This window comes from Mauremys mutica, chromosome 7 (assembly GCF_020497125.1).
Source record: "Mauremys mutica isolate MM-2020 ecotype Southern chromosome 7, ASM2049712v1, whole genome shotgun sequence".
Classification (NCBI taxonomy): domain Eukaryota; kingdom Metazoa; phylum Chordata; order Testudines; family Geoemydidae; genus Mauremys; species Mauremys mutica.
In genome coordinates this window covers 23729822-23754014 of record NC_059078.1, presented here as the reverse complement: position 1 = coordinate 23754014, position 24193 = coordinate 23729822, and the positions used below count along the sequence as shown (strand labels likewise).

Genomic DNA, 24193 nt, shown 5'->3' with positions numbered 1-24193 from the left:
TCATAGCCCCGGCACTTCTGTGTCAGTTATGAAAGTTTTAAAAAAAAATCGCTTGAGCCCTGGCACCTCTTTCATTACAAATTAAGCACTGATCCTCACCTGCCCTACCCAGCTTTTCCATTGCTGCATTTTGAGGTGGGGTAGGGTGGGGCTTATGAAGACCTTCAAGAAGCTTCAGAAAATATGTTTTGGCAAAGGGCTGTCTTACAAAATACCACAGCGAGTTTGAGAAATCTGTGGCAGGAATTCACTAGCATGCCGTACGGCCTCTTGTAACCACTTGAGCTGTGTGCATGCCATCTGATGGCAATAGAGCCCCTCAGCTGAATTACAGTCTTGTATTCTTTCAAAATAATTGTATTAATGCTATTTTTCCCCCATCTGGCCATTGGTATGATCCTAAAAAAAAAAGTCATGATTGATTATTGCCTCAGTTCTTCAACACAGGGCTGGCATTGTAGAGGATACAGTGAGTGTCCAGTATCTTGAAGGAGACTAGGGAGGGTTGGAATGCCCCAAAACATCAGCCTATCATTCAGTATACTGATAATAAACCATGTACTTGCTTCCGTATTGAGTGATTACACTGCTCTCAAGTCAGCGTTTATTCATGTTCCAGTATTGCCTTTAAAGCTCAAGCACAAACCAGAGCCTTAGTGGGAACATAGGAAGAGTCCAGCATACTGCCTCTCACAATGGCCCCCACCAGATGCTTCAGAGGAGGATGTCAGACAATTACACCTGGACAGTTATGGCAGGAAATTTCTTCCCAACTCCAGGTAATGAGGATAGGCGACTGGTGCCTTCCCATACTGGGTGTGTACCAGCTAAAGGGAAGGACACGTGACCACCCCACATGTCTACTCTTCCCAGTGACCCCTCCTGCCCTGTGCCCAGCCCAGGGCCACAGCACTATCCCTGTCCCATGTTCCCTGAGGGGGGGGGGAGGCTGTCCTTCTCTCCCTGTATCTCCTCTTTCTCCCTTCCCCTCCTCCCCCTGTGCATTCAGCTGCTCTTCCTGTCCCTGGCAGTTGGGTGGGAAGTGGGATGGAGCTGCTTCTGCCTGAAAGAGCTTGGCTGGGAGGTGAGTGTGTGCGTATGTGGGAGCGTGCCTCCTAGCCAGGCTCTTTAAGGCAGAAGTGGCTCCGTCCTGCTCTCCGCCCAGCTGCTGGGGAGAGGCGCGGGGAGAGAAGAACAGAGAGCCTCTCCCTCCCCACTCCCCGCTGGCCAGTCTTGGGAGTCACTTGACCCCCCCCCCTCTCCGTGACAGGTTCTATCACAGAAACCCTCTTGGGAGCTGCCACCTGATGTGCCAAGGCTACTTCTACCCCTGCTTTCCCTGCCAGCTCAGGACTCAACACCCTGTCTTGCTGAGCCAGACACTCCCATCTGCGCCAGCAAAGACCCAGAGTCTGAATTACTTGCCCCGAAGCTGCAGGTTTACCTGAAAGCAGCTCATAGAATTGTGCTTGTCTTTAACACTCAGATGTCCAACTCCCAATGGGGTCTAAACCCAAATAAATCCATTTTACCCTGGATAAAGTGTATACAGGGTAAACTCATAAATTGTTCGCCCTCTATAACACTGATAGAGAGAGATGCACAGTTGTTTACTCCCCCAGGTATTAATACATACACTGAGTTAATAAGTAAAAAGTCATTTTATTAAATATAGAAAGCAGGATTTAAGTGATTCCAAGTAGTAACAGACAGAACAAAGTCACCAAGCAAAATAAAATAAAATGCGCAAATCTATGTCTAATCAAACTGAATACAGATAAGATCCTCACCAGTTCCAGAATGCTCCCTTTTACAGACTAATCTTTTACCTGGGTCCAGCAATCACTCACATCCCTTGTAGTCACTGCCCTTTGTTCCAGTTTCTTCCAAGTATTCTGGGAGGTGGAGATGCTCTCTGAAGACAAAATGGAGGGGTCTCCCAGGAGTTTAAATAGACTTTCTCTTGTGGGTGGAGAACCCCTCCTCACTCCTATGCAAAGTCCAGCTCCAAGATGGAGTCCTGGAGTCACCTGGGCAAGACACATGTCCATGCATGACTCTCAGTTTTTACAGGTAGCATCCATTGTTTACATGCTACCTTGAATGTCCTCAAGTAGACTTCTAATCTGGATTGGAGCATTCCAAGATCCATTGTCCTTTAAAAAGAACAGGAGTACTTGTGGTACCTTAAAGACTAACAAATTTATTTTAGCATGAGCTTTCGTGAGCTGCAGCTCACTTCTTCAGATGCATAGAATGGAACACACAGACAGGGGATATTTATACATACAGAGAACATGAAAAGGTGGAAGTATGCATACCAACAGGCAGAGTCTAATCAATTGAGATGGTTGGGTCCAATTGAATTTATTTCCCTATGTTAAGTTCTCCTCACACCTTCTATGGGCCATCTTAATTATCACTTCAAAAAGTTTTTTTTCCTCCTGCTAACGATAGCTCATCTCAATTGATTAGACTCTGCCTGTTGGTATGCATACTTCCACCTTTTCATGTTCTCTGTATGTATAAATATCCCCTGTCTGTGTGTTCCATTCTATGCATCCGAAGAAGTGAGCTGCAGCTCACGAAAGCTCATGCTAAAATAAATTTGTTAGTCTTTAAGGTGCCACAAGTACTCCTGTTCTTTTTGCGGATACAGACTAACACGGCTGCTACTCTGAAATTGTCCTTTAAGTGTTTCGTGATTAGGTACTTAATTTCAACATTCCTTTCTCCGGGAACTGACCAAATGCTTTACTAAGGTTTTTTAGAAATCAAGCCAGTAGACAGCCAACATTCATAACTTCGAATACAAAAATGATACATGCATACAAATAGGATTAATACATTCAGTAGATCATAACCTTTGAGATGTGTTACATGGCATATTTAGAATAAAACACATTCTAAGCATATTTCCGTAAAGCCTTATGGGAGGTACTGTCACACACACACACACACACACACACACACACACACACACACATATGCCCCATATTCTCCCTACGCATCCCCTCTAATTGCACGTTCCCATTAGCCATATAAATGTCCAGTTCTTTTTTAAAATTAAACTAAACTGTGGCCTCAGTTATACCTTGTAGTAGAGTTTCACAGATTCATTCTGAATTTTGTTTTTCAAAATGTCATTGCGTGTCCCTCATTTTTGTATTATGAGACTTACCAGGAGTGCCCGGTTTACCTTCTCAGGCGTTCAATCTCTAGACCTCTGTCAGGTAATCTCTTAATCTTAATAATGCTGTAATATTTTTGGTTAAGCATCATTGACCTAGACACAATCTCTGCCCACGGAGTTTACAATCTGAAAAGTTATGGACAAGTAGCTTATGTGTGATGTTGTGTTTGTTTGACTCCACACTTCAACTGGATTCCCTCAGTCTGTGTGTAAGAGACCATTAGTACAGATTGCTTTTCAGGAGCATTAGACTGTATATGGTTCTTTGGCACCTTCTTCTTATGATATAGCTACTGCACTCAATAATGATCACCAGGTTTCAGTCAATTCTGTAGCAGTAAGATACCACAGTGATAGTATTGTAGTCTGTACATGCAAGAACAAACTGTATGGCACAAGACCCTTCACAGATGGTATATTTAAATCTGGCAGGATTGGGTGAGGTGCTCTGGAAATGAATTACAGACAGAACGCCTCTTGTAGTAAATATGGCATCATTATGGAAACGTATGTTGGACGGAAAAACTTTTACCAAATCTACATTTTCAAAGCATAAAAAGTACCTTTCTGTTCAACTTTAAAAAAAAAACCCACAAATAAAAACCTAGGTTTTATTTATATCAGATGTATAAGTGACCCAATCACTATCAGGTAGATGTAACTGAACATAGTATTTAGCCTTTATCTAGCGCTCTGCACTTCTAGAACACAGCACAAACATTAATGCTCCACTTCCTGAAATCTTCCAGATGGAATTGAGGGGATATAGACTGTATTTCATTGTGACATATGCACTGTTGTATGGTTCTTCTATAAACCCCTACTGAAGCACACCAGCTAATTAAGATTCAGGAAAGGCAGTGATTATGGTTCTGTGGAGCATTCATGTATAGCTACTGCCAGTGAAAATTGTGATAGACTAGCAGGTTGTGGGACAGATTGATGCATGAGACAAGTGTATCCTGGAAAGCCAGCAGAATTCACACCTGGAGTCTTGAGCATTATGTGCTGCAGTCTTAGGTGACTTTAAACAAACTTAGGCAGAGCTGATCCATTGAAAATGGAAGAATGCAGACACAGTAGCAAAGAAACCTAGCTATGACATGTTAACCATTGAAGCAGGAAGTATTTAAAGATGGCTAGAAGGATGGGTGCTTTTCTGGTTCCAACTTATTACATAAATTGTTGGAGGTGTCCAGGGATGGCACAGGGGAGATTTTAATTATTCACCTGTCATGTTTATTAAGAGCCTCTTAAGAAAGAAGGAAAAAACAAGAACATTCATTATGATCCCAAAATTGATTGAAAACGTATGTCTGCCATGTTCATTCCCACCCTGCTGCTTTTGCCTCTTCCCTTTCCACTGGAGCACTTAGTTGATGTGTTGGTGTAGTTCAACAGGGTGTCCTCCAAAGCTGGATGAATTATGCAGTTTCTATAGAAATAATATGGATCAAAGGAAACTTCAGCCCATCAAACTCCTCCCCTGCCTCTCCCCCCAGCCCCCCCACCCCCAAACTCTGTTTAAGATACATGAGAGGGTCTGGATTCTGACATGAGTTACGGAACTGGCCTGTCTTCTCTACAGACGAGGATTCAAACCCTGCCTTGGGTCATAGATGAAAATGGGTTTCCTCTTTTTAACCCTGGCCACCTTTCATGAACTTTTTGTCTGTAACTGCTCTTTCTTGCAGGTTCAGATGTTGAGATGCGATCTGTGTTCGTGGTTAACACGTGATTGGTACTGGACCTCATATTCACAAGAAGTCCAAGATTAGACTAGCAGGCACAGTATATGTCAGAAGAGAGGTGCCTTGACGGAGCTAGGTGTGTGCTTGTACACACACCTGTGAAAGTACAGGATTATACTAATAGAGGATGGTGTAAATGAAGTGTGAGCTGCATTGGCAGAGCTGCAGGGAACAAAAAATCTTTTCAAAATGCTGCTTGGGGGGTGTTGGGTTTTTTTGGCTTGGTTTTTTGTTTTAGAATGGGTGTTGGGAAATTAAATGTGGCAACTGAACTGAGAACTGAATCTAGATTTCCTAAGTCTATCCTGTGCTACCTCACTGTGCTGTTAGTTAATGTATTTATCCCTGCAGTGTTCAGAGGCCCCCATTAGGATCAAGGCTTGTTGTGCTGGTTGTTCTCAAACACATAGGAAGACCTGGTCCTGGTCCCGGTCCCAAAATGTGTAGACTGGAATATGACAAATGATATGTGAAGAGTGTAGAGAGAGGGCTACAGTCACATGCATGTATTGTTAGATACAGGTGTTTATTTGTATTGCAGCATTCCAGCTGTCCTGAAATGCTCCTCTGCCTTGCCATCATTAATTGTCTGGGTGTCTTTTTTTTAAGCCTCACGGTTGAGATTCCTCTTAAAAAGGGAGAGGGTAGTTGCCTACCTTCCTATATGAATTAAATCATTTATCACCTCAAACCAGAGGGCAGACACTTGGGAATATTAATGGCTGGATCTATGGTTTTATCTTGCAGACCATCAAAAGATGTGCTACTCTGCACTGGTGCTGGCTATGATATTCTCCATGGGAGAGCCGCTGCCATATCACCACTATGGTAAGAACTGAGTGTGTTGTGGAGAGGGAAATCTACTGCCTAGACATCTTGGGGGAGTTCCTGGTGGCCAAGAGCTCTCCAGAGTGCTAGAGGGGGATTCTCCCTGCTGCATGCATGGGAGGAGAGAGATGCCCCCTACACCTTCTCTATCCCCTCTCCGAATTTTGCACCAGCACAACGTAGGAGAGTCATTGGCCCAACATTGCCAAGAAGCCTAAGGGCTTGTCTGCCCTTGAAACACTACAGTGGCACAGCTGCGGCAGCACTTCAGTGTAGACATACACTAGAATAACAGGAGGGATTCTCCACATCCCTGAGAGATGTAGCTGCTGTTGGAGAGGTTTGTGTAGGAGTCTCCTTAGCTAGTTCACTAGACTCCATTATAAAGATGCACAATCTCTGAAGCCAGTGAAATGGGGAGCACAGAATGAATTTCTCCAAGCTTTTAGAAACATGTATTCCTCTCCTAGTATAATCCGGTGATTATTTCCTGCAGGTGTCCTTGTTTGCATGAGCTGCAGCACTTTCCTAATAGCTAGGTTAAAATTAATTACTACTAATTATTTGGATTAATTTTAAATAGACTAAAGTACTGGGCAAGAATATAAATCTCTTCTTGCCCATAATGTTTGTTTGTTGGTTGGTTTGCTGCTGGGACAGTAGCTAGAATAGAAATTTGGGAATGCATTTACTCAGAAAACTGTCCATCGGTTGCCCTGCTTCTAGCACTGCTGTGAAATGTGCATAATTTTTTTTTCTGAGCCATTCACATCTCCTACCACAAAGACCCCACAGCTGGCCATCCAGTGACCAGGGCGTTACCTCCTAAGTGGCTGAAATTGCAGCTGATTTATGTGTAAAAGAAGCAGGCGATGTCTTGCATCCGGGAGGGTAGCGTGTTTGATCAGCACTAAATACTGAAAGCCCTTTTCTCCTCATGTACAGAGCACCTCAACTCACAATTTGTCCAGTTCTTGTTGGATGTGATTGAAGAGGGGCTGCCCTCAGATACCACAGAGCAACTGCCTGACCTGTTTGTTAATGTGCTTCTGGCCTTTAATCTCCACATTCCAGGTCAGTGACACTACTTTTCCTCCCTTTCACAGGATTCCGGTGGTCTACAGGAGGGAAAGTTTCTTGACCTCCAGGCTGCACTGTGCTAACTTGCCAAGCTCCCTTCTCTTCTTTATTCTCTCTTCTAGTCCTCCAAGCCTTCCATTGTAGGCACTGAGGAAGGACCTAGAAAGAGAATGCCTTTGGGGGCAGGGCGTGATTTTAATCACCCACTAAGGAAAGTGTGTGTGTGCATGTGTGAGAGTGAGTCCCTGACTCATTCTCTGGCCAGCACTGAGTCGGCAAATACAACCCCACCTGGGATTCCAGGTGAAAATATCATTCTAAGTGAATGACAGCTTGTCAAAACCAATTAACCCCTTGGGGCATGTCAAGCCATCGGGGGCCCACATGATTCCCTCCACTCTTTCAGTCAGTTATTTTAGTGGGGTTTTATATCATGCCATGCACTTGCGTGGGTTAACGTCACAGGAACATCTCACTACGTTAGTGGGCACGTATCAATATAATTGCACAACTACTAATCTTCTCTCTCCTTCAGGTGATTGGCAGAGCTGCTACTTATCCCTGGCTGTGCCTCCTGAATCTCATTAAACGTAGATGCATTAGGGTCAGTCTCATAAACATATTCTGCTAGGCATCACTTTCTCTGGGATTTCTTGATCCCTCATCATGCCTACCATGTTGAGCTCCTTACTAATAGGCAAAAGATCTAGTCTTGTGGAAAGAAGCTTAACCTCTCCCAGCTGCTGCTGTTTGCAAGAGTTTTGGAGTCCGTAATCATTTAGAAGATGGCAGTGTAATATTAGGACCTAGGCTTGGATTCTGCTTGTTAATCCTGAATATGCAAGATCTCCTGTTGCTATATTGTAATTGTCGTGTTGTTTCCTTGCTGCTGTTCTGTACAATGCCTTTATCCTTGGCTTCATGGAGAGGGAAGGCTGAAGCAGCAAGGACATGTCCAATAGCTCACCCGTTATTTTGTATTCCCTTTCATTAACATTCAGGTAGTTGTGGTTTTGTTTCTAATTTCATATGAAAGTTTATCGCACAGACACTGATTAAGTATGCTCTCTCGGTTGCTTTCATTCATTATCCTTTCTTACTGTTACCCAGTGCATTTGCTGGCTTCTGTAATTAGGCAATAACACTTGACGGGCGGTGCGTTTCTGGGGGATTATTGCCCACCTGTAGTGTAGCGAGAAGCTGAGAGCAGAGTGACGTGTTCTCGTATTCCGAGAACTTGCTAAATGCTGTTCAGGCTCCTTATTAGTAGGTTGAATTTTTATTCCCAAACCTTCAGAATCTATCATAGAATCATAGAATTCAAGATCAGAAGGGACCATTATGATCATCTAGTCTGACCTCCTGCAAGATGCAGGCCACATAAGCCGATCCCCCCACTCCTTTAGCAAGCGACCCCTGCCCCATGCTTCGGAGGAAGGCGAAAAACCTCCAGGGCCATCAGAATATTAGCACTTCACTAATGCAGAGGTAGTTAAAGCTTCCTTAGGATCTGTTAATAGATTAACTCCTTTCAATCTGAAGGCTCCTGAAGTACTTTACAAATTAAACAGTATAGACCAGGATCCCTATCCCCACCACAGAAACACTTTGGCAGTGTTCCACCCAGCAGTTCAGAGCAGGAAGAGATGAATAAATCTGTATTCAAACGAAACCTTAGGGAGGCAATATAACTCGAGTAAGAATTTGGCCAGGACACTAGGATTAACCCATCTATGCTTGCAAAAATGTAGATCTTCCTCTAATCTGTTTGTCACCTCATACAAAAGATGGCACTTTCTGCCTCCCTCTTTCACCATGCTGAGGCTTAGCGGTCATTAGTGTGATGCACTTCATCAGCACCTGGGTTTCCCTTTGGGGGGTGTTATACAAGTACATGCCCAGCCCTTATTTACTTTTGAGGTGTGAAAAGGTGCCAGGCCACCAAGGTATTGCTGACCTGACAAAGTGAAGGAGATCCTGTATTGGGGTGGGTGGGTCCTCTGGCTTCAAGTGTTGGATCTAAAATAGAATGGAAGTGATGGTTCAGAGTATAAAGCCTTGCAGAGTATTTCCAAAGGCTGCTCTGATCCCCTGGATGGGAGCTAGCAGCAAGCCAGCTCACCAGGTGCAAATAGAAAGTGAAATTCCAGTGTTTATGCATTAAATTTGGAGGAGATTTTCTGTCCAACCCTGTGATGTTCTCATTCTGAGCACAGCAATGGTTGTGACACCCCAAAGAGTCCCACGTCAGTGGCATGAAGACAGGCTTAGAATTTTGTTTCTTTTCCTTTGCCACTCACTTAAGCCAACCTGAAATGTGTTGCAAAGAGATCTGTCATTGCTAGTGAGCCTGTTTCATCTTTTAGTTCCAGAACACAATGTGATCATGACTACGGTGAGCAAGCACTCCAACGTCAAGACCTTCACAGAAAAGGTGCTGTTGCTACTGAACAGGGGAGGTGAGTGTCTCTGCAACTTTATTACATTCCCAGCAGGTGGGAAAGGTTAATGGCAACACAGAGCTAGAGAGATGAGGCAAATATCATTGAGAGGTCAGAGAGTTAGAGGGGGCAGCTGGCAGATGAGCTCATGGCTTCACTAAGATTTGCTGCTCTCATACAAGTCTCAGTGTGAGGTGGACAAGGCTGCATTCCTGAGGAAGAAACTGTCTGAAATAAAGCCCTGCTGATGACATCTGCTAAGTGACTAATAACAGCAGGTGGACTGATGTTCTCTTGCAAGCCGATCCCTATGAGCTGAGATTAGTGCAGCCTTTTGTGGGAATGGCTAGGCTTGGCAGGATTCGGTTTTAATCGAGAACTGTAGGTCAGAGTGCATTTCAGCCATTGCTGAAATCGACTAAAAGAATCAATTGGTTACAAGTGGGCGTGCTGCACAGATCAGGCGTCCCTGGCCCCACTCACTCATCACCAGCCAGGAGTGCAGGAGCATTCCCCAGCAGGAACTATTCAGCAGTGGGATTGCCTCCCCGGGAGCCAAGGGATCATCCTTCTCCTTGCAGTCCTGGCTGGGAGTCCCTGCTCCACTGGTCCGGAAACCCAGCCTTCCCCACACCTTGTGTCTGCAGGGATTGGGTGTCACCAGCCCTGCGGCCACGCAGGGAGCCCTCTGCTGAGCCAGGATGACCCTAGCCTCCCCTGCACCTTGTACCCCAGTGTCTTGGGCCTCTCAGCCACACAGGGAGCCCCCTGCAGCCCAGCTGTCAGCACTGCCCTTACCCCAGCCCTACCCCCCACAACCGCGGAAATAAATATAGTTTAAAATAGGAAAAAAATCTTTAAAATAAGAATCAATAAAAAATCTTCACAATTAGAAAACTAACAATTGAACTCTGCTGAGCCTACCTGCAGCACAGCAGCGTTATCTCCTCCTGAGAATGGAAGGCAGTTTTTCCCTTGTCTTCGATGGCATTCTGTACCCACATGCCAGGATCTGCCTGCCTGCCTCTTGTCTGTCAAGCTCTGAATCACTCCCCTGATTGCTCATGCTGGGGAGCAGGTGCCCCAGATGCTGGGTCTAAAGGGAATACTGTCCTCAGAGAACGTTGCTTACAGGTACACTTTCCCTTTTCAAATCACCCACCTGATTTGCCAGCTCCAGTATAGTGTTCAATCCACTATATTTGTAAAGCGGACCATTAGAAAGCCATAAAGCTCAGCTCCCAGTCAGCACAATGTCAAGTATTTCTACCTGTTTATCTGCCACTGCACTGTGCTTTTTAATACCTTCTGGAGCCACCGGTATTAGCTTGATTCTGTTGACATGCTGTTAAATAACCCATCCTGTGTCTGTGATACTTGTAGTTCTTTTCTCTGGCTTCAGTTCTTTTCAGGGTTGTAAATCATGGTCTTTGGACAACATCAGTTAAACTGCATACAGCCTCCATGCTGTCCACCTGACTTCCTTCCAAAGCCTTTACTTAACCCTTTCACTACCCGATTACCTCATGCTACCACCTCACCCTGAGCGGCTGCAAGAAAACAGCAGCAGTTGAGACTCTTTGGTAGCAATAATCTTTTGGGGAGACTCCAGCATCCTCCTTCCCCTAAGGCAGAGGAGAGGGGTCAGTGTACTTCAGAAGCCTCTCTGGGATGTGTATGAATATTTTGCTCTGAAGAGAGTGGAGATGCTGCTGGCCTATTTAAACCTGGAGGCGTTTATTATTTTCTTGCTTCTGAGTAGGTTATTAGACTGGTCTCCATGGTGAAAGCTCATTTCAGATACAAGCTCGGCTGGACTGGGGGGCTGATGAGGGAGTTTTGCACCAAGATTAATAAACCAGGGAGAAGAAAATGAGTGTGGCTGCTCAGGGAGGCCAGCAAGTTCTGAGGGGTGCTGGGTAGTGCTGAAGTAATGAGCTTTCCCTGTGATGTGTTAGTGAAACACAAATAATGATTAATACTTAGACTAATATACGAGTTCGGTCGCAGCTCAGTGCCCTGCAGAGCCGTCATCCCAATTATGCAGCCTGGAATTATGCGCTGTGCATGCCGGTGCTCTCCCAGCATTCACAGCTGCCACGCGTGGTGTAGTGTCTGAACTAGTGCTTTGGAGTAGCTGTCTTAGGTCAGGGAAGGCACCTGGCGCTCCAGTCCTGGCTCTGTCCTGGTGCAGAGATTCAATCCAAAGAAGGTGGCTAGAGAATTTGAACAAATGTTGACTATAGATTTTAACACAGACTTTTTTTCTATGACAACCTGCCTTCATCCCTTCTCCGGCTTGGCTCCCAGATGATCCAGTTTGTATCTTCAAGCACCAGCCTCTGCCGCCGCATTCGGTGCTGAAGTTCCTTCAGGACATCTTTGCCAGCAAGGATACCGCGAACATCTTCTACCACACGGACATGATGGTGATGATTGACATAACGGTGCGGCAGATTGCCGATCTCTCCCCTGGAGATAAGGTGCTGAGCCAGAGGAACTGGGGCTGGGATCTGGGAAGGAAGGGAACTTTCCAGTGCAATGGAAGAGAAGGCCTCTTGCTACTCAAGCCATGGTGGGGAGAGGAGGCGGGTTCTAGCAGTGAAGCAGAATAGCCCAGATGAGTAATGGGTGCTCTGGAATAGAGTAATCAGTGATTTCTGGATCCCTTTTCTTTCCTGTCCTCTGCCTGTTTGGCAGAGCTGGCCTTAGGTCAAGCAACACCCAGGAACTCATTGGAGTTCCTTGTCCCATTGCTAACTCAGCAACTGTAGGCCAGCCGGCACTCCTCAGCAACAGGACCAGAGAGTGAGGCAAGCCCAGTCTGCCCTTGTAGCAGCTGGAGGAATGATACAGTCCAGGTACTTGACTGAAGGCTCCTGTTAGGGAGTTGTTGCCAATTCTCTGTCCCTCACAGAGCCCCCACATTGCTGTCAGATCAGGTGTTTCAGCCCTTGGGACCACTACAGTGATCAGGGAGCCAGGATCAGGTTTGAATGGGGAGAGGCATGAAAATTTGCCCCATCCGTCCTCCATCCACTCACAGAAAGATATAGGAAGAGCTAACCTGTGAGAATCATTTCTCTGCGTTTCAGTTGGTGGGTTCACTCCCCACCCGGGGTAACTGGCTGTGTCCCTTCCCTCTGGGGACTCCCAAGGGACAGGGAGTTCCTTGCTTTAGCCCCCTCCCTAAAAGCAGATGAGTGGGATCTGTTGATGTAACTGTTGTAAGTTGCCCTGGGAAAAGCATCAAGATTCCATAGATACTAATGAGTCCCACAGAAAAGCAGGTGCTTGCGATGGAATCTCACTCCTGATGGTAACACCGCAGCAGCTGTTCCAGTGTTAAAGCTTTTTGGAAGCTGGAACACTTGTTTATCTCATTGAAATATTGCATTGTGCTCTGTCTTCCCCCCCACTGCAGCTGAGGATGGAGTATCTGTCTCTAATGCATGCGATCATGCGTTCCACACCCTACCTGCAGCATCAGCACCGGCTCTCTGACCTGCAAGGTACCTTGCAGCGCATTTTGGCTGAGGAAGAGGAGGGGCAGCAGTGCCAGATGGACAAAATGATCATCTGGGAAATGTATAAGGAGTTCCCAGAAATGTCTCCAGGAACCAGCTAACTGACCATCACATTGGACTGAGAGAGCCACTTGGAACAAAAATGTCTCATGTTGACACTTCTCCCCATCCCCTTCCAGTCCTGCTTATACATATTATTCCTCCGGGTGAGGCCTAGGGTTCACACAGGCCCTGTAGAAGTGTCAGCAATGGAACACCCCAGCAGAAAGCATTTTAAGGGCACTCCTGAGGTCTGGCCCTTTATGAGAGTTGGTACCCTGAATGGAAGAGGACGATTGGCACTAGTGTCATGCTCTGACTGGGACAGGAAGTCATTCATCAGCTGTGCGGCTATTGTTAACAGGAGGGGACACAGAGCTTGTGAGGGACTTACCAGCCTGGATGCTGGATAGCTTTGGATGTTTAGCTGTTCTGGGGTCTGAGGTCCCGAAGTAAAAAGCCTTTGCCGTAGAGTATCCTTTATCCCCATACACATCTCTCCCTGCAGTTACCAAGTGGAGTAGGCCAGTGTTTGGAAGAAGCTTTTGTAACATCTGTTTTGTTTTCTGCTGCTAGTGCAAATATGCTGCAGTCCTGGCAAATGGGATAGCTAGCTACATCTCCACTACTGTGTCTGGTGAGCCTTTCGCTTCCTCCTGACCCCTGGCTTGCTCTCTGGGTTACAGCCCACCAACTGGGGTCCTAACAGCCTGCTCCAGCAGCTGCTTTTTCCAGTCTGCTTTACATAGTGATGATTAAATCCGAGATTCTCTCACACTGTGCCCGCAGAGTAGTAACAGTTGTCCAGGCAACGTTATTCTTTTCAGAGGCCTCTGGCCTAGACACAGTGCTAAGGTGTATCCCGCTAACTGAACCTGCAGCTTGTCTCCTAGTGTCTTCCCAGCTTCTGGTGCGTCACACGGAGGTGTGTATTTGTAGCTAGGGGCATGGGGTGCTCTCTTCTTACAGCCTGTGGATTTCTTGCCTTGAGCTTAGTAGCGATTGGTTCTGCCTAGCTGTACCTCCTCTCCATGTGCCAGTGGCCTGAAGGTTGCTTGAGCCTGGTGTCCAGTAACTCTGCTTGTGAATATGCACAAGTGTGGAGAACCCGCTATATTTTCTCTAGGTCTCTAACAAAATGGATTAATCTGTTTCTTATTTATATGTTACAGATGTGGTCACAAGCTAACATGGGTCTGCAATACCTATTGCTATGCACAGGCACTGCATAAGTGCTTGCGCTCCTTCACTGGAGCTCTGCAGTGCTTTGTGTAGATGCTGTTAGAAATGAAACTGGACATATGTAGGCAACTGGTTATTAGCAGATGAATGAGCAAAACTTGAAGTCTGTGTGTGGTCAGGGCTTGGGCCCCAAGTGCGATGTGAGTGTGAAGCCCAGGAAGGGATCTGGTGATGGCCCTGCAGCCTAAAGAGGGTGAGTGGATCATGAAATCAGCGTTGGAGCATTCAAGGCTAATGAACAGCCCTGTTAGAAACAAATCTATTTTCCCTGTCAAAATGTCTGAATGCCAAAAGGGAGCTGTATTTTCGTAATCACTAACGTAAATGTAACATGCAAAGAAATAAAAATGTCTTAAACGCTGAGCGCCTGAGAACACTTCTGTTGCCTACTGCATTCGGTCACTGGCTGAGACTGTGCTGCATCCTTATTGTGGGGACTGAGGAAAGGCCAGTGCAAAATGGTGTGAACCCTTGTCCTTGGTTTGTTCACTAAATGTTAGTGCAAAGTATACGGTTGCTAATCTTTAAATGGGAGTTACGGTAATTCAGGAGTTGATTTTTCAGACACCAGAACCCCAGGTAGGGAAATACACGAGCCCAAACCCAACTCCCCTGCCCCATCTCAATGAAAGGATGGGCAGAAATGGGGAGAGCGAACTGTTCTGGCCTCTGGGCGTTTCTGATCCGAGTAGGAAGGAGTAAAAGCCTGAGGGACAATGTCGGGGAGGAGGTTCCAGTGAAACGACTCTGCCCAGCCCGGACCAGATAGAGCCATGGAATTAGGGTGACCAGACAGCAAGTGTGAAAAATCGGGATGGGGATGGGGGGTAATAGGAGCCTATATAAGAAAAAGACCCAAAAATCGGGACATCTGTTCACCCTACATGGAATGGAGAGCAGCAACAAGCCATCCTGTCTCGGTCACCTTTGCTACAAGCCACATTGCAATCAATAGCCTGCAAAATATCTCTCCAATAGATTAAGGGTTTGCTTAGAGTTGCAGTTCACATCCTACAACACACACCACTTGTCTTCTTCCAGCAAAGCTTCCGTTTCGTTTGGCATCCTGCATCACAGAGGATTTTGAACTGTCTTTATTAAGCACTAAGGAATCAAGCTTCTGCTGTTGAAGCTAGCTGTATACCTGTTACCAAACCCTCAACCCTTCCCATGGGGTAGGTAAAAATGAGGTGGGGATGAGGGGTTGCTCCAGCCTCATTCTGAGATGCTCGTTAGAATACTGTGATAGAAAGGGTATATGTTGACTCTGCTATGGAGAAACCTGCCCCAGTTGCCTTGGAGGTAGGACTTGTTTGGCTGGTACACTGAACGTTGGGCTCCTGAAGTCTGTTCTAGGCTTGCATCATGGTAATTCTTTTCAGTTTCAGCCCCTCTGAGCTGGGGCAAAACTTACCAGAGACTTTTGCTTACCTGTGAGCCCTCCTTCTCAAATGGTATCCTCCAGGGGTTGCTATTTCAGTAGGGGGGACAGTTGCCCTCCTGTGATTCCTGCCACCTGCTTGGGCTGGCAGGTCTGAGCATCAGAGCAAGTCAGGAAGAGACCTGCTCCCCCTCCACCGCTGGTGGCAGCGGTGGCTGCCAGATTGGGTCCCTGCTCCACAGGAGGTGGGCAGTAGCTCTTGTGTCTGGAGAAAGTCAGCAAGAGGGGCAGGAAGTATAGAGCTGTGGGGAGCAAGGAGGCAACACCACAATGGGACAGGTGCAGTCCCTGGTGGAGAGCCAGTGTTCTGGATGCTGATGCCTGCAAGTCTCCGTGATGCTGGAAGGCTAGATGGCAGCTCGTGCCCTGGCTGCAGGCATTAGCTAAGAACTGACAAACTCATAGCTGGAGACCAGACCAGCTCACCTGTATGTTTGTTTTTGCTCAAAATAGGTATTTGTCTTATAATGTATTTAGTGTTCAGCCTCTATGAAATGCTTGTTAATTGCTGCCTGCATTAATCTCACCTGTAATGTCGGGATTCCACACTAAAGAAAATACATACGTTTTGCCTTATAACTGAGAGTGTTTGCTCTGAACTTGTGAGCCCAGGTGTGGGAATAATCCCCCTGCCCATCCAGAAGCCATCAAAATCAGATGGGCCATCAAGGAACATGGCAATATAAAAGATTAGTTAATGGCCCTATCGCACCTTGGAAATACTACATGCAACGAAGCTTGTCCTGTGGACCTGGAAGCTGAATGAAGGAAATAAAACAGTCACAGAAAAATGTTCCCGCTCTTCGCTGTTTGAACTCTTCCAAGGCCAGGGCCACCAAACTGAAGCCAGCGCTCCCCCGGGGTGTTGGACAAATCTGCAGCTGCCTCCCCCAGCACTGATAAAATGTGAGCAGTTACCCTCAAGCCATTCTTGAGGAATCCCAGGGAGACCACTGTCACTCTGCCCTAAGGCTGGTGTCTGGGTGCTCTGACAGGTAAACCCTCCAATCTACAGCCTGAGCCAGCCAAGCTGGCTGAGTGCCAGACTTGGTGCTAATGTTGGTTCAGCCCAGTGGGGAAGCATCACCAGTGAAATGCCCTGCGCTGTTGCCAGCACAATAGAGGGCTCCCCCAAGTGTCGGTTCCCCAATGCACTTGTGGCCTGGGTGCTACTGAGCTCTGGCTTCGTTAGACAAGATAGAAGCTGATACAGAAGACAGTAAGGGGATCAGCAGCCCCCCAATGAACCTCCTGTCATAGCCGCTAGCCCCATGTTGTTCTCTATCAAGGCCACTGTCTTTCCTCCCTACATGCCTGCTCTTAGCACGGGGGGGGGGGGAATGTCTCTGAGTATCAATACATTGCATTACCACTTCACCCATTGACTCCTGGTCCCCTGCCTGGCTGTTGTGACACTCACAGTACAGGCTTCAAGGCTCTCCTCTCACCTTATGTTAGGAGCTGTTGGACCTCTGCCCAGCTGGAGCACTTGAGCTGAGGCAGATGCACCTGCACGGAGAGTTGGTGCTTCTGGTGCAGGAAGCTCTTCTCAACACCGCCCCCTCTTGTGCCAAGGACTCCAGCCAAGCTAGCGTCGGTGCTTCCTGGCGTGTTAGAGTGCACCAGGTCCCCACGTTGCATAGGGAACTCCAGCCACCTGTGGGGGGGGGCTGTCTGAGGATCAGGGTGATGGCAGCTGCCATTTGGATTGATGTGAGCTGCAGGATTCTTTTGATGCCCAAAACTTTTCTGCTGTGCATTCCCTGGATCTCGGCAGTCATGGCGGAGTGGGCAGGGTGGCAGAAGGGGAGAGATTGGGCAATATGACCGGCTGATCATAAACATCATGAGACAGGATTCACCTGCCCACAGGGGAGGAAATGGAAGGGAACAGTGATGGGTTGGGAAAGTCTGAGCCTTCTATACAATAGGAGATCACTGAAGTGAAGGAGCAGAAAATATCCAAGGTGTGGGGTTTCACTTCAGCTCTGATGCCATGGTGAGAGGCTCTCTGCCCCCAGTCAGGAGGGTGAGTGGCTGTGCGGTTTCCCTAAGCTAATGAGTTTCTGCGTGAATGGGAATCCTGTCAGGTAATCCATGTAACTGCAGTGAGAGAAAAGGTCTTAGTAAATCGGAGAGAATCAAAGTAGCTTTTCCTCTGTAAACTCATTATCGTGGCGCCTGTTTAGCCATGCCAAGGCTGAATGCAGGCGACAGGCACAGATAACACACTTGAGTTTTCATTATATTTAATGGGCCATTATTAGACCAGTATCTCTTCAGATGAGTGTGTTTTCATTGTGCCTCAGCGGTGAATGGCGTTGGGGGCTAGCATAGGGGAAGCTGTCTGTTGTCTATGACCCTTTGCGTTTGTCTTACTGGCTGGAGTGATTCAATTACAACTGTTGTGCCGTGCCACTGCCCCCAATGAATTCCTAGCCCTCCCCAGTGACATGAGCTGGGTAATTAGAACAAATAAACTTGGAAACCCTCACAATTTTTTTTAAAGCATCACTTCTCCTCCAATTGGATTTCTTGACACAAATCCTGTGTTTAAGGAGGTGTGATGTGTAATCAGTTTGATGGCTGAGGCTCTCATTAGTTGGGTATGTCTGTTCCGTGCTTGCATTTACACTTCCCCTCCTTTATTAAGACCTCTGGAGATTTCTCAAGCATGTCCATCCATTTCTGACTTTTGTGTAGCTCCAGTTTCTCTTCCCTCCTTTCTCAGTCAGGATTGTTACTTTATTTTTACCCTGTCCACCCATCTGGCAGGCACTGGAGCACTACCTGCCAGGACCTGCAGGACAGCTCTGGGAGAGATGAGCCCCATGACTGTACTCTGTTGGGGGGGGGGGGGGGGGGATTTATGGAGTGGGGTTTAACCTATTAGTGACTGGTTAGGAAACCTCCATTTCATGTGTTTGTTTGCTTGCCAGGCCACGGTCAAACACCAGCCTGAAACCTGGGGCTTAAATTTCAACAAAGCAGCTTGTGGTACTGGCTGTTGATAATCTGCCCTTATACATTTCAGCAAAGCTGCTTGTCTGCTGATCTGTGTCACTCTGCTCCTCCTAACAGTGAAATATGGCAGTGTGTGTGGAGAAACAACTAATAGTACAGATGTTATACCAATATAATAAAAACCAGCAGGATCTTATTAAGAGGGATAAGGCAAAGATGCCACATTTATTGTAAATACCATAACAAAACAAAAGACAACAGTAAACAATGTTGTTTTACTACTTATTTCTTACACACACACACACATATATTCATTCACACAATCATTCATTCAGGTTCTGTATAGATGTTATAGTTACCAGCCTAGATGTTGCTCATGCCAAGTTACTGGCCAGGTATCTTGGTCATGAGGATGGAGCCGAGTCTGTGTCAGATGCATCTGTGTCAGATGCAAGTCCACCGGATGCATCTGACACAGACTCGGCTCCATCCTCATGACCAAGATACCTGGCCAGTAACTTGGCATGAGCAACATCTAGGCTGGTAACTATAACATCTATACAGAACCTGAATGAATGATTGTGTGAATGAATGTGTGTGTGTGTGTAAGAAATAAGTAGTGATAGAAATAAGTAGTAAAACAACGTTGTTTGCTTTTGTCTTTTGCTTTACTGTTATATTTACAATAAATGTGGCATCTTTGCCTTATCCCTCTTAATAAGATCCTGCTGGTTTTTATTGGTATAACACAGAGAGGGGGTTGAGAAGTGATTTCCAGGGTACTGCATGAAAAAGGTGGACGGCTTTTGTATAGCCTTGCTTGTATTTCAGTAAGCACAGCTTTGTAGTGTCTCTGGTTAACTACGGCACAACATACAGGAGCCACTGGAATGGAGTTGGACAATAGCCAATGCACTAGAGCAGTGGTTCTCAAACTTTTGTACTGGTGACCCCTTTCAAATAGCAAGCATCTGAGTGTGACCCCTCCTTATAAATTAAAAACACTTTTTTATATATTTAACACCATTATAAATGCTGGAGGCAAAGCGGGGTTTGGGGTGGAGGCTGACAACTCATGACCCCCCATGTAATAACCTCGCGCCGACCCCCAGTTTGAGAACCCCTGCACTACAGTCTATCACGTGCAGCCTTATAGTGATGTCTCTAACTGAAGAAGCCATTGAGGGGGGGAGATCTGTATCTTCCCATGTGCTTGCATCAATTATCTCCTTCCTCATTCAAAATGGGCTTTTGGTGACCCGCAGGATGCTGAGGGAATGAGGCTGCTGATTATTTTTATATTCATGTAATGTGTGAACCATGACCAGGGGCGGCTCCAGGCCCCAGCATGCCAAGCGCGTGCTTGGGGCGGCATGCCGCGGGGGGCGCTCTGCTGGTCGCCGGGAGGGCAGCAGGCATGGTGCCTCCGGGACCAGCGGACCCTCCGCAGGCATGCCCGCGGGAAGTCCACCGGAGCCGTGGGACCGGCGAGCGGCAGAGCGCCCCCCGCAGCATGACGCCGTGCTTGGGGCGGCGAAATGTCTAGAGCCGCCCCTGACCACGACTGACTTACTGCACACCATTCAAACTTCGCCATGTGCTGGAGACGATACTTAGCTTTATGTTCTCCCATATGTTGTTAGAATCTATTGTAGCTTTCCCTTAATGTGTCTTCATGGGAGGGAGGAGCTTATTTCTGTGCATAGAGTTTATCCAGTTATGGAAAGAGTGACTGGACCTAACCTGAAAAAGGAAAATGACCAGTGAGTTCCCGTCTCCCTCAAGGAAACTGGGAGAGAGCAGAGGAGAGTGGGGCTCCCAACCAGTCTTCTGACCTCCACACTGGCTTAGCAACAGCAGCTGGAGGACTGAGAGCTTGGAGACTCTCTTCTCTACTTAGTGTTGGTGCCACTGCACCCCTCAGTAGCATGGGTGAGTCACAGCAGGGAAACCCATTTCAGTCCCTGCAGTGCTACTGGAACCAGCCTTCCACTGGAAGCAGTGGGAGGAAAAGCCTAACTGGTTACAAGACTGAGCCTGATACATTTATAGAGGGGATGGTCTGATGAAACTGCCTACAATCACATGCAGTCGATCTGCACCTGCTAGTAGCAAATATCCCCACCAGCTGGAGATGGGACACTAGATGGGGAGGACTCTGAGTTACTCCAGAGAATTCTTTCCTGGGTGTCTGGCTGGTGAGTCTTGCCCACATGCTCAGGGTCTATCTGATCGCCATATTTGGGGTTGGGAAGGAATTTTCCACCAGGTCAGATAGGCAGAGACCCCAGGGGGAGATATTTCACCACCTTCTGCAGCATAGGGCACGGATCACTTGCTGGTTTGAACTAGAGTAAATGGTGGAGTCTCTGTAACTTGCAGTCTTTAAATCATGATTTGAGGACTTCAGTAACTCAGCCAGAGGTTAGGGGTCTATTACAGGAGTGGGTGGGTAGGTTCTGTGGCCTGCAATGTGCAGGAGGTCAGATTAGATGATCCCAATGCTCCCTTCTGGCCTTAAAGTCTGAGTCTATGGGCTTGGAACAAGCCCAGAGGGAATGACACATCATCTCTGGCAACTATTTGCATTTTACTCCTTTTTTTTTAAATCTATAATCTTGAAACTCAAAAAGTCAGAGACAAGCTTCAGGCCTTCTACTTTCACATGCTAAAAGGCTTGTATGAACACATGGCAAGTGCTACTGTGAAAAGTCAACACAGAGCTCAGCCAGGAGCAATAACGCAGCACCATGAAGACATGGATTCACTATACACCTCCCTCATCTTCAATCCAATGGCCTGCAGCAACCCTAGCAGGACAGAGGAGAGATAGAGAAGACACTGGGTGTGGGCTGAGAAGGCCTGAGTTGGACTTTACTTCATTTTGAGTTCCTTTTGTGACTAAAACCCCACCCCCAGGGAAGTGGGTCAGCTCCGACTTCTCCAGCCTGAGTAGAAGGTGTTTGGAGGAGGGTGGGGAAGCCACTTGCGCACAGAAAGCATCTTCAAAATGGCTCCCTAGTAACCACTGCCAAGCTCACTGTAACATGCTGGAGGGGAACATGCTTCTCACCTGCTATTAAAACAAGAGGGAGAGAAGTTAGTTCTGGTGCCATGTGACCTCTGACAACAAAAAGATGCCAAAACGAGCCGAGGCTGCTTCTGTGAGTGGTTCTGTTCCTCTTTCCAACAACAGTCTTGCGCTAGCTCGGGCAGAAGTGAACGAACCCATCCCAGATTAGCAGGGTATAAATGTGACCAGTCTCCTGGGGTGAAGTGAGCTGCCCAGTTCCAGGTCCCATTATCCTTTCCCAGGTCTAGCTGTTTCCCTAGAATGTTATTTCTTCCCTTGCTGAGCTCTCCAAAGTGAGGTCATTTGCTTCAGCCCTCTCCCCCCATTCCCTCTCCTGGCAGCAAGCTAGTCTCGCTTGCCCCTGACAGACTGTGTGAAGTGCTCTGTGACCCCTTTGGTGCCTTTGCCCTGGGAGACTGTCCCTGCCTTGTAATACGCAGGCTCACTAATTGCCTTGCTCAATCCCAGTATCTAACAACGCCAGACTGCAGCTGCACAGACTGACCTCTGCACAGAAAAGGAAATACTGTGTGTGTTTAAGCAGTTCCCAGCGAGCTGTCAGCTTTGACTCTTGTCTGTCTGTCTTGGCCGCACATCTGCCTAATCCCTGCGCTCCCACAAGGCGCTCTGCAATGTGATACCAGCAGCCTGCTGTCCAATTAAGGATAGCAAGATGAGACAGACGCGTATTTAAACATGCTGGGGGATTTCTGGATGGACAGGGGTTAAATGTGAGCTTAGGCTAAAGCAAAGCTTAAAAACTCAGTGCAAGTTCCCTGCCTTTTGTATTGCCATGAGGGAGGTCGCTTTCCTTACCCAGGGCAAGCTGCCCTTTCTCCTTAACGTTTGCTTTGCATTCTCCTCATACAGAAGATGGCTTTGTGCCTGTACAAACTGCATGTTGTGATCTGGGCCTTGCTGAGCGGGCGAGTCAAAAGTCTCCTTGGCCTTGGGGTGGAATAACCGTAAGGAGAATACTGGTTACAAACGGGGCAAAGCAGTGCTAGGAAAGGCCTGTTGCCATCAGCTGCACAGGCCCAAGTTTAGGAATAGTGAGCCGAGGGAGTGGCCATGTTGGGGATTGTCAAGAGGCTAGAATGGGAGAGCATTCAAGAACTTGCATTGCCAGTTGTGCCACTTGTAGCTTTGCTAGCAAAACCACTTGAAACAGCAACCCCCATTTAAAAAAACAAAAACCACCACCCACCTAGGCCTCATTAGTTTTGTTTGCACTTTATTTCAGCAGTGACAACACTCTCTTCTTGGGCTTAATTCCCCCTTGGGGTCCCTGGGCCCTCACTTCTTCCCAGCCCATCTTTAATCCCTAGGAGTTACCCTGTGCTGTGAGTGTTCTTGCTTAGATTTTAGCAGGGGCGGCTCTAGGATTTCCACCGCCCCAAGCACAGCGGCACGCCACGGGGGGGCGCTCTAGCGGTCGCCGGTCCCGCAGCTCCGGTGGACCTCCCGCAGACGGATGCTCCACCGGAGCCACGGGACCAGCAGCTCCTCCACAGCCACGTCTGCGGGAGGTCTACCGGAGCCGTGGTCCCAGCGGACCTTCCGCCTGCCGCCCTCCCACTGGGACGCCGCCGCAAGTGCGCGCTTGGCGCGCTGGGGTCTGGAGCCGGCCCTGGATTTTAGTTGAAGTAAACTGAAATTTCCCACTTGTTTACCACTCCCTCTATTGCCGCGGGGATGTCAGTGAACAGACAGAGCTATGTTGTCTGTATATTGTTTTGCTGAAAAGCAGAAACTGAATCCTCCTACAAATAAATGTCGTCTCAAATGCCCTATTAAAGTCTCTTAGTGAATGCAGATAAAATGATTCTATATGTGTGAACTAGGATGTTATCCGGAAAAGTCCACGGCACCGTAACATCTCCTCTCCCCATGGTCGCATCAGCTCTGTGTATGTTGTTCCACATTTGCATTTCAGAAATGAAAAATCTCTCAAATCAAAAGCAATAAAGGCTCTTGGTGATTTATTTTTATAGCATCCAAGATGGCAAGCGAGGCCCTTCTCAGAGGACATAAGATGTTTACTTGTGAGGTGTAGACAAGGGCCAGTGAAATGAGGGTGATAACCGGGGGGAAGGGATGAGGGGAACAGACGAAAGAGCATTTGGTTATTCTGTGTAAACCAGGGGGGGTAAATATGTAAATAAAATAGATTAAAACGCTGAAAAATACTCTGCGGGCAGCACCAAAGGAGTCGGGGGCAGAGACTTGAATGAGGAGAGTAGTAGCTTAGTAAGTTAGTCAGGAGCACATTTCACAGGCCAGGGGAAACTTGTGAGAATGCACAAGGGACCTACTGTTCAGTGTTTCTGAGAGGGGGAGGGAATGATCCCTGGTTTTTAAATGGTCTGGAATTTACAGCTTTGGTCTCAAGACATTAAATGAAATACTGTACTACAGTAAAATGAAATACAGATGCTTCATCAGCTCTATACTAAACTGCAGTGTTGTGATCTTAGGCTCCCCAGTGCACATCCTCCACTGGAACGAATATAATGCATCAAATTTTCTCAGCCATGCATATTTCTGCAGCCATTGTTGGTATGACTACAAAGAAGTAAGGAATCTGGGGCCATGTCTGGTTGGACACTGGTGG

General features: G+C 47.2%; 1 protein-coding gene across 1 annotated transcript in view; it reads left to right on the top strand.

Moving 5' to 3' along the window:
- NCKIPSD (NCK interacting protein with SH3 domain) overlaps positions 1-14464 on the top strand; it is a 93218-nt gene extending 78754 nt beyond the window's left edge. Inside the window, exons 9-13 of the mRNA XM_045024717.1 lie at positions 5692-5772; positions 6718-6846; positions 9219-9311; positions 11604-11776; positions 12718-14464. Coding sequence (XP_044880652.1) covers positions 5692-5772; positions 6718-6846; positions 9219-9311; positions 11604-11776; positions 12718-12921 — 680 coding nt within the window. The 3' untranslated portion in view covers positions 12922-14464. The remainder of the gene's footprint in view (positions 1-5691; positions 5773-6717; positions 6847-9218; positions 9312-11603; positions 11777-12717) is intronic.
- Positions 14465-24193: the final 9729 nt, after the last annotated feature.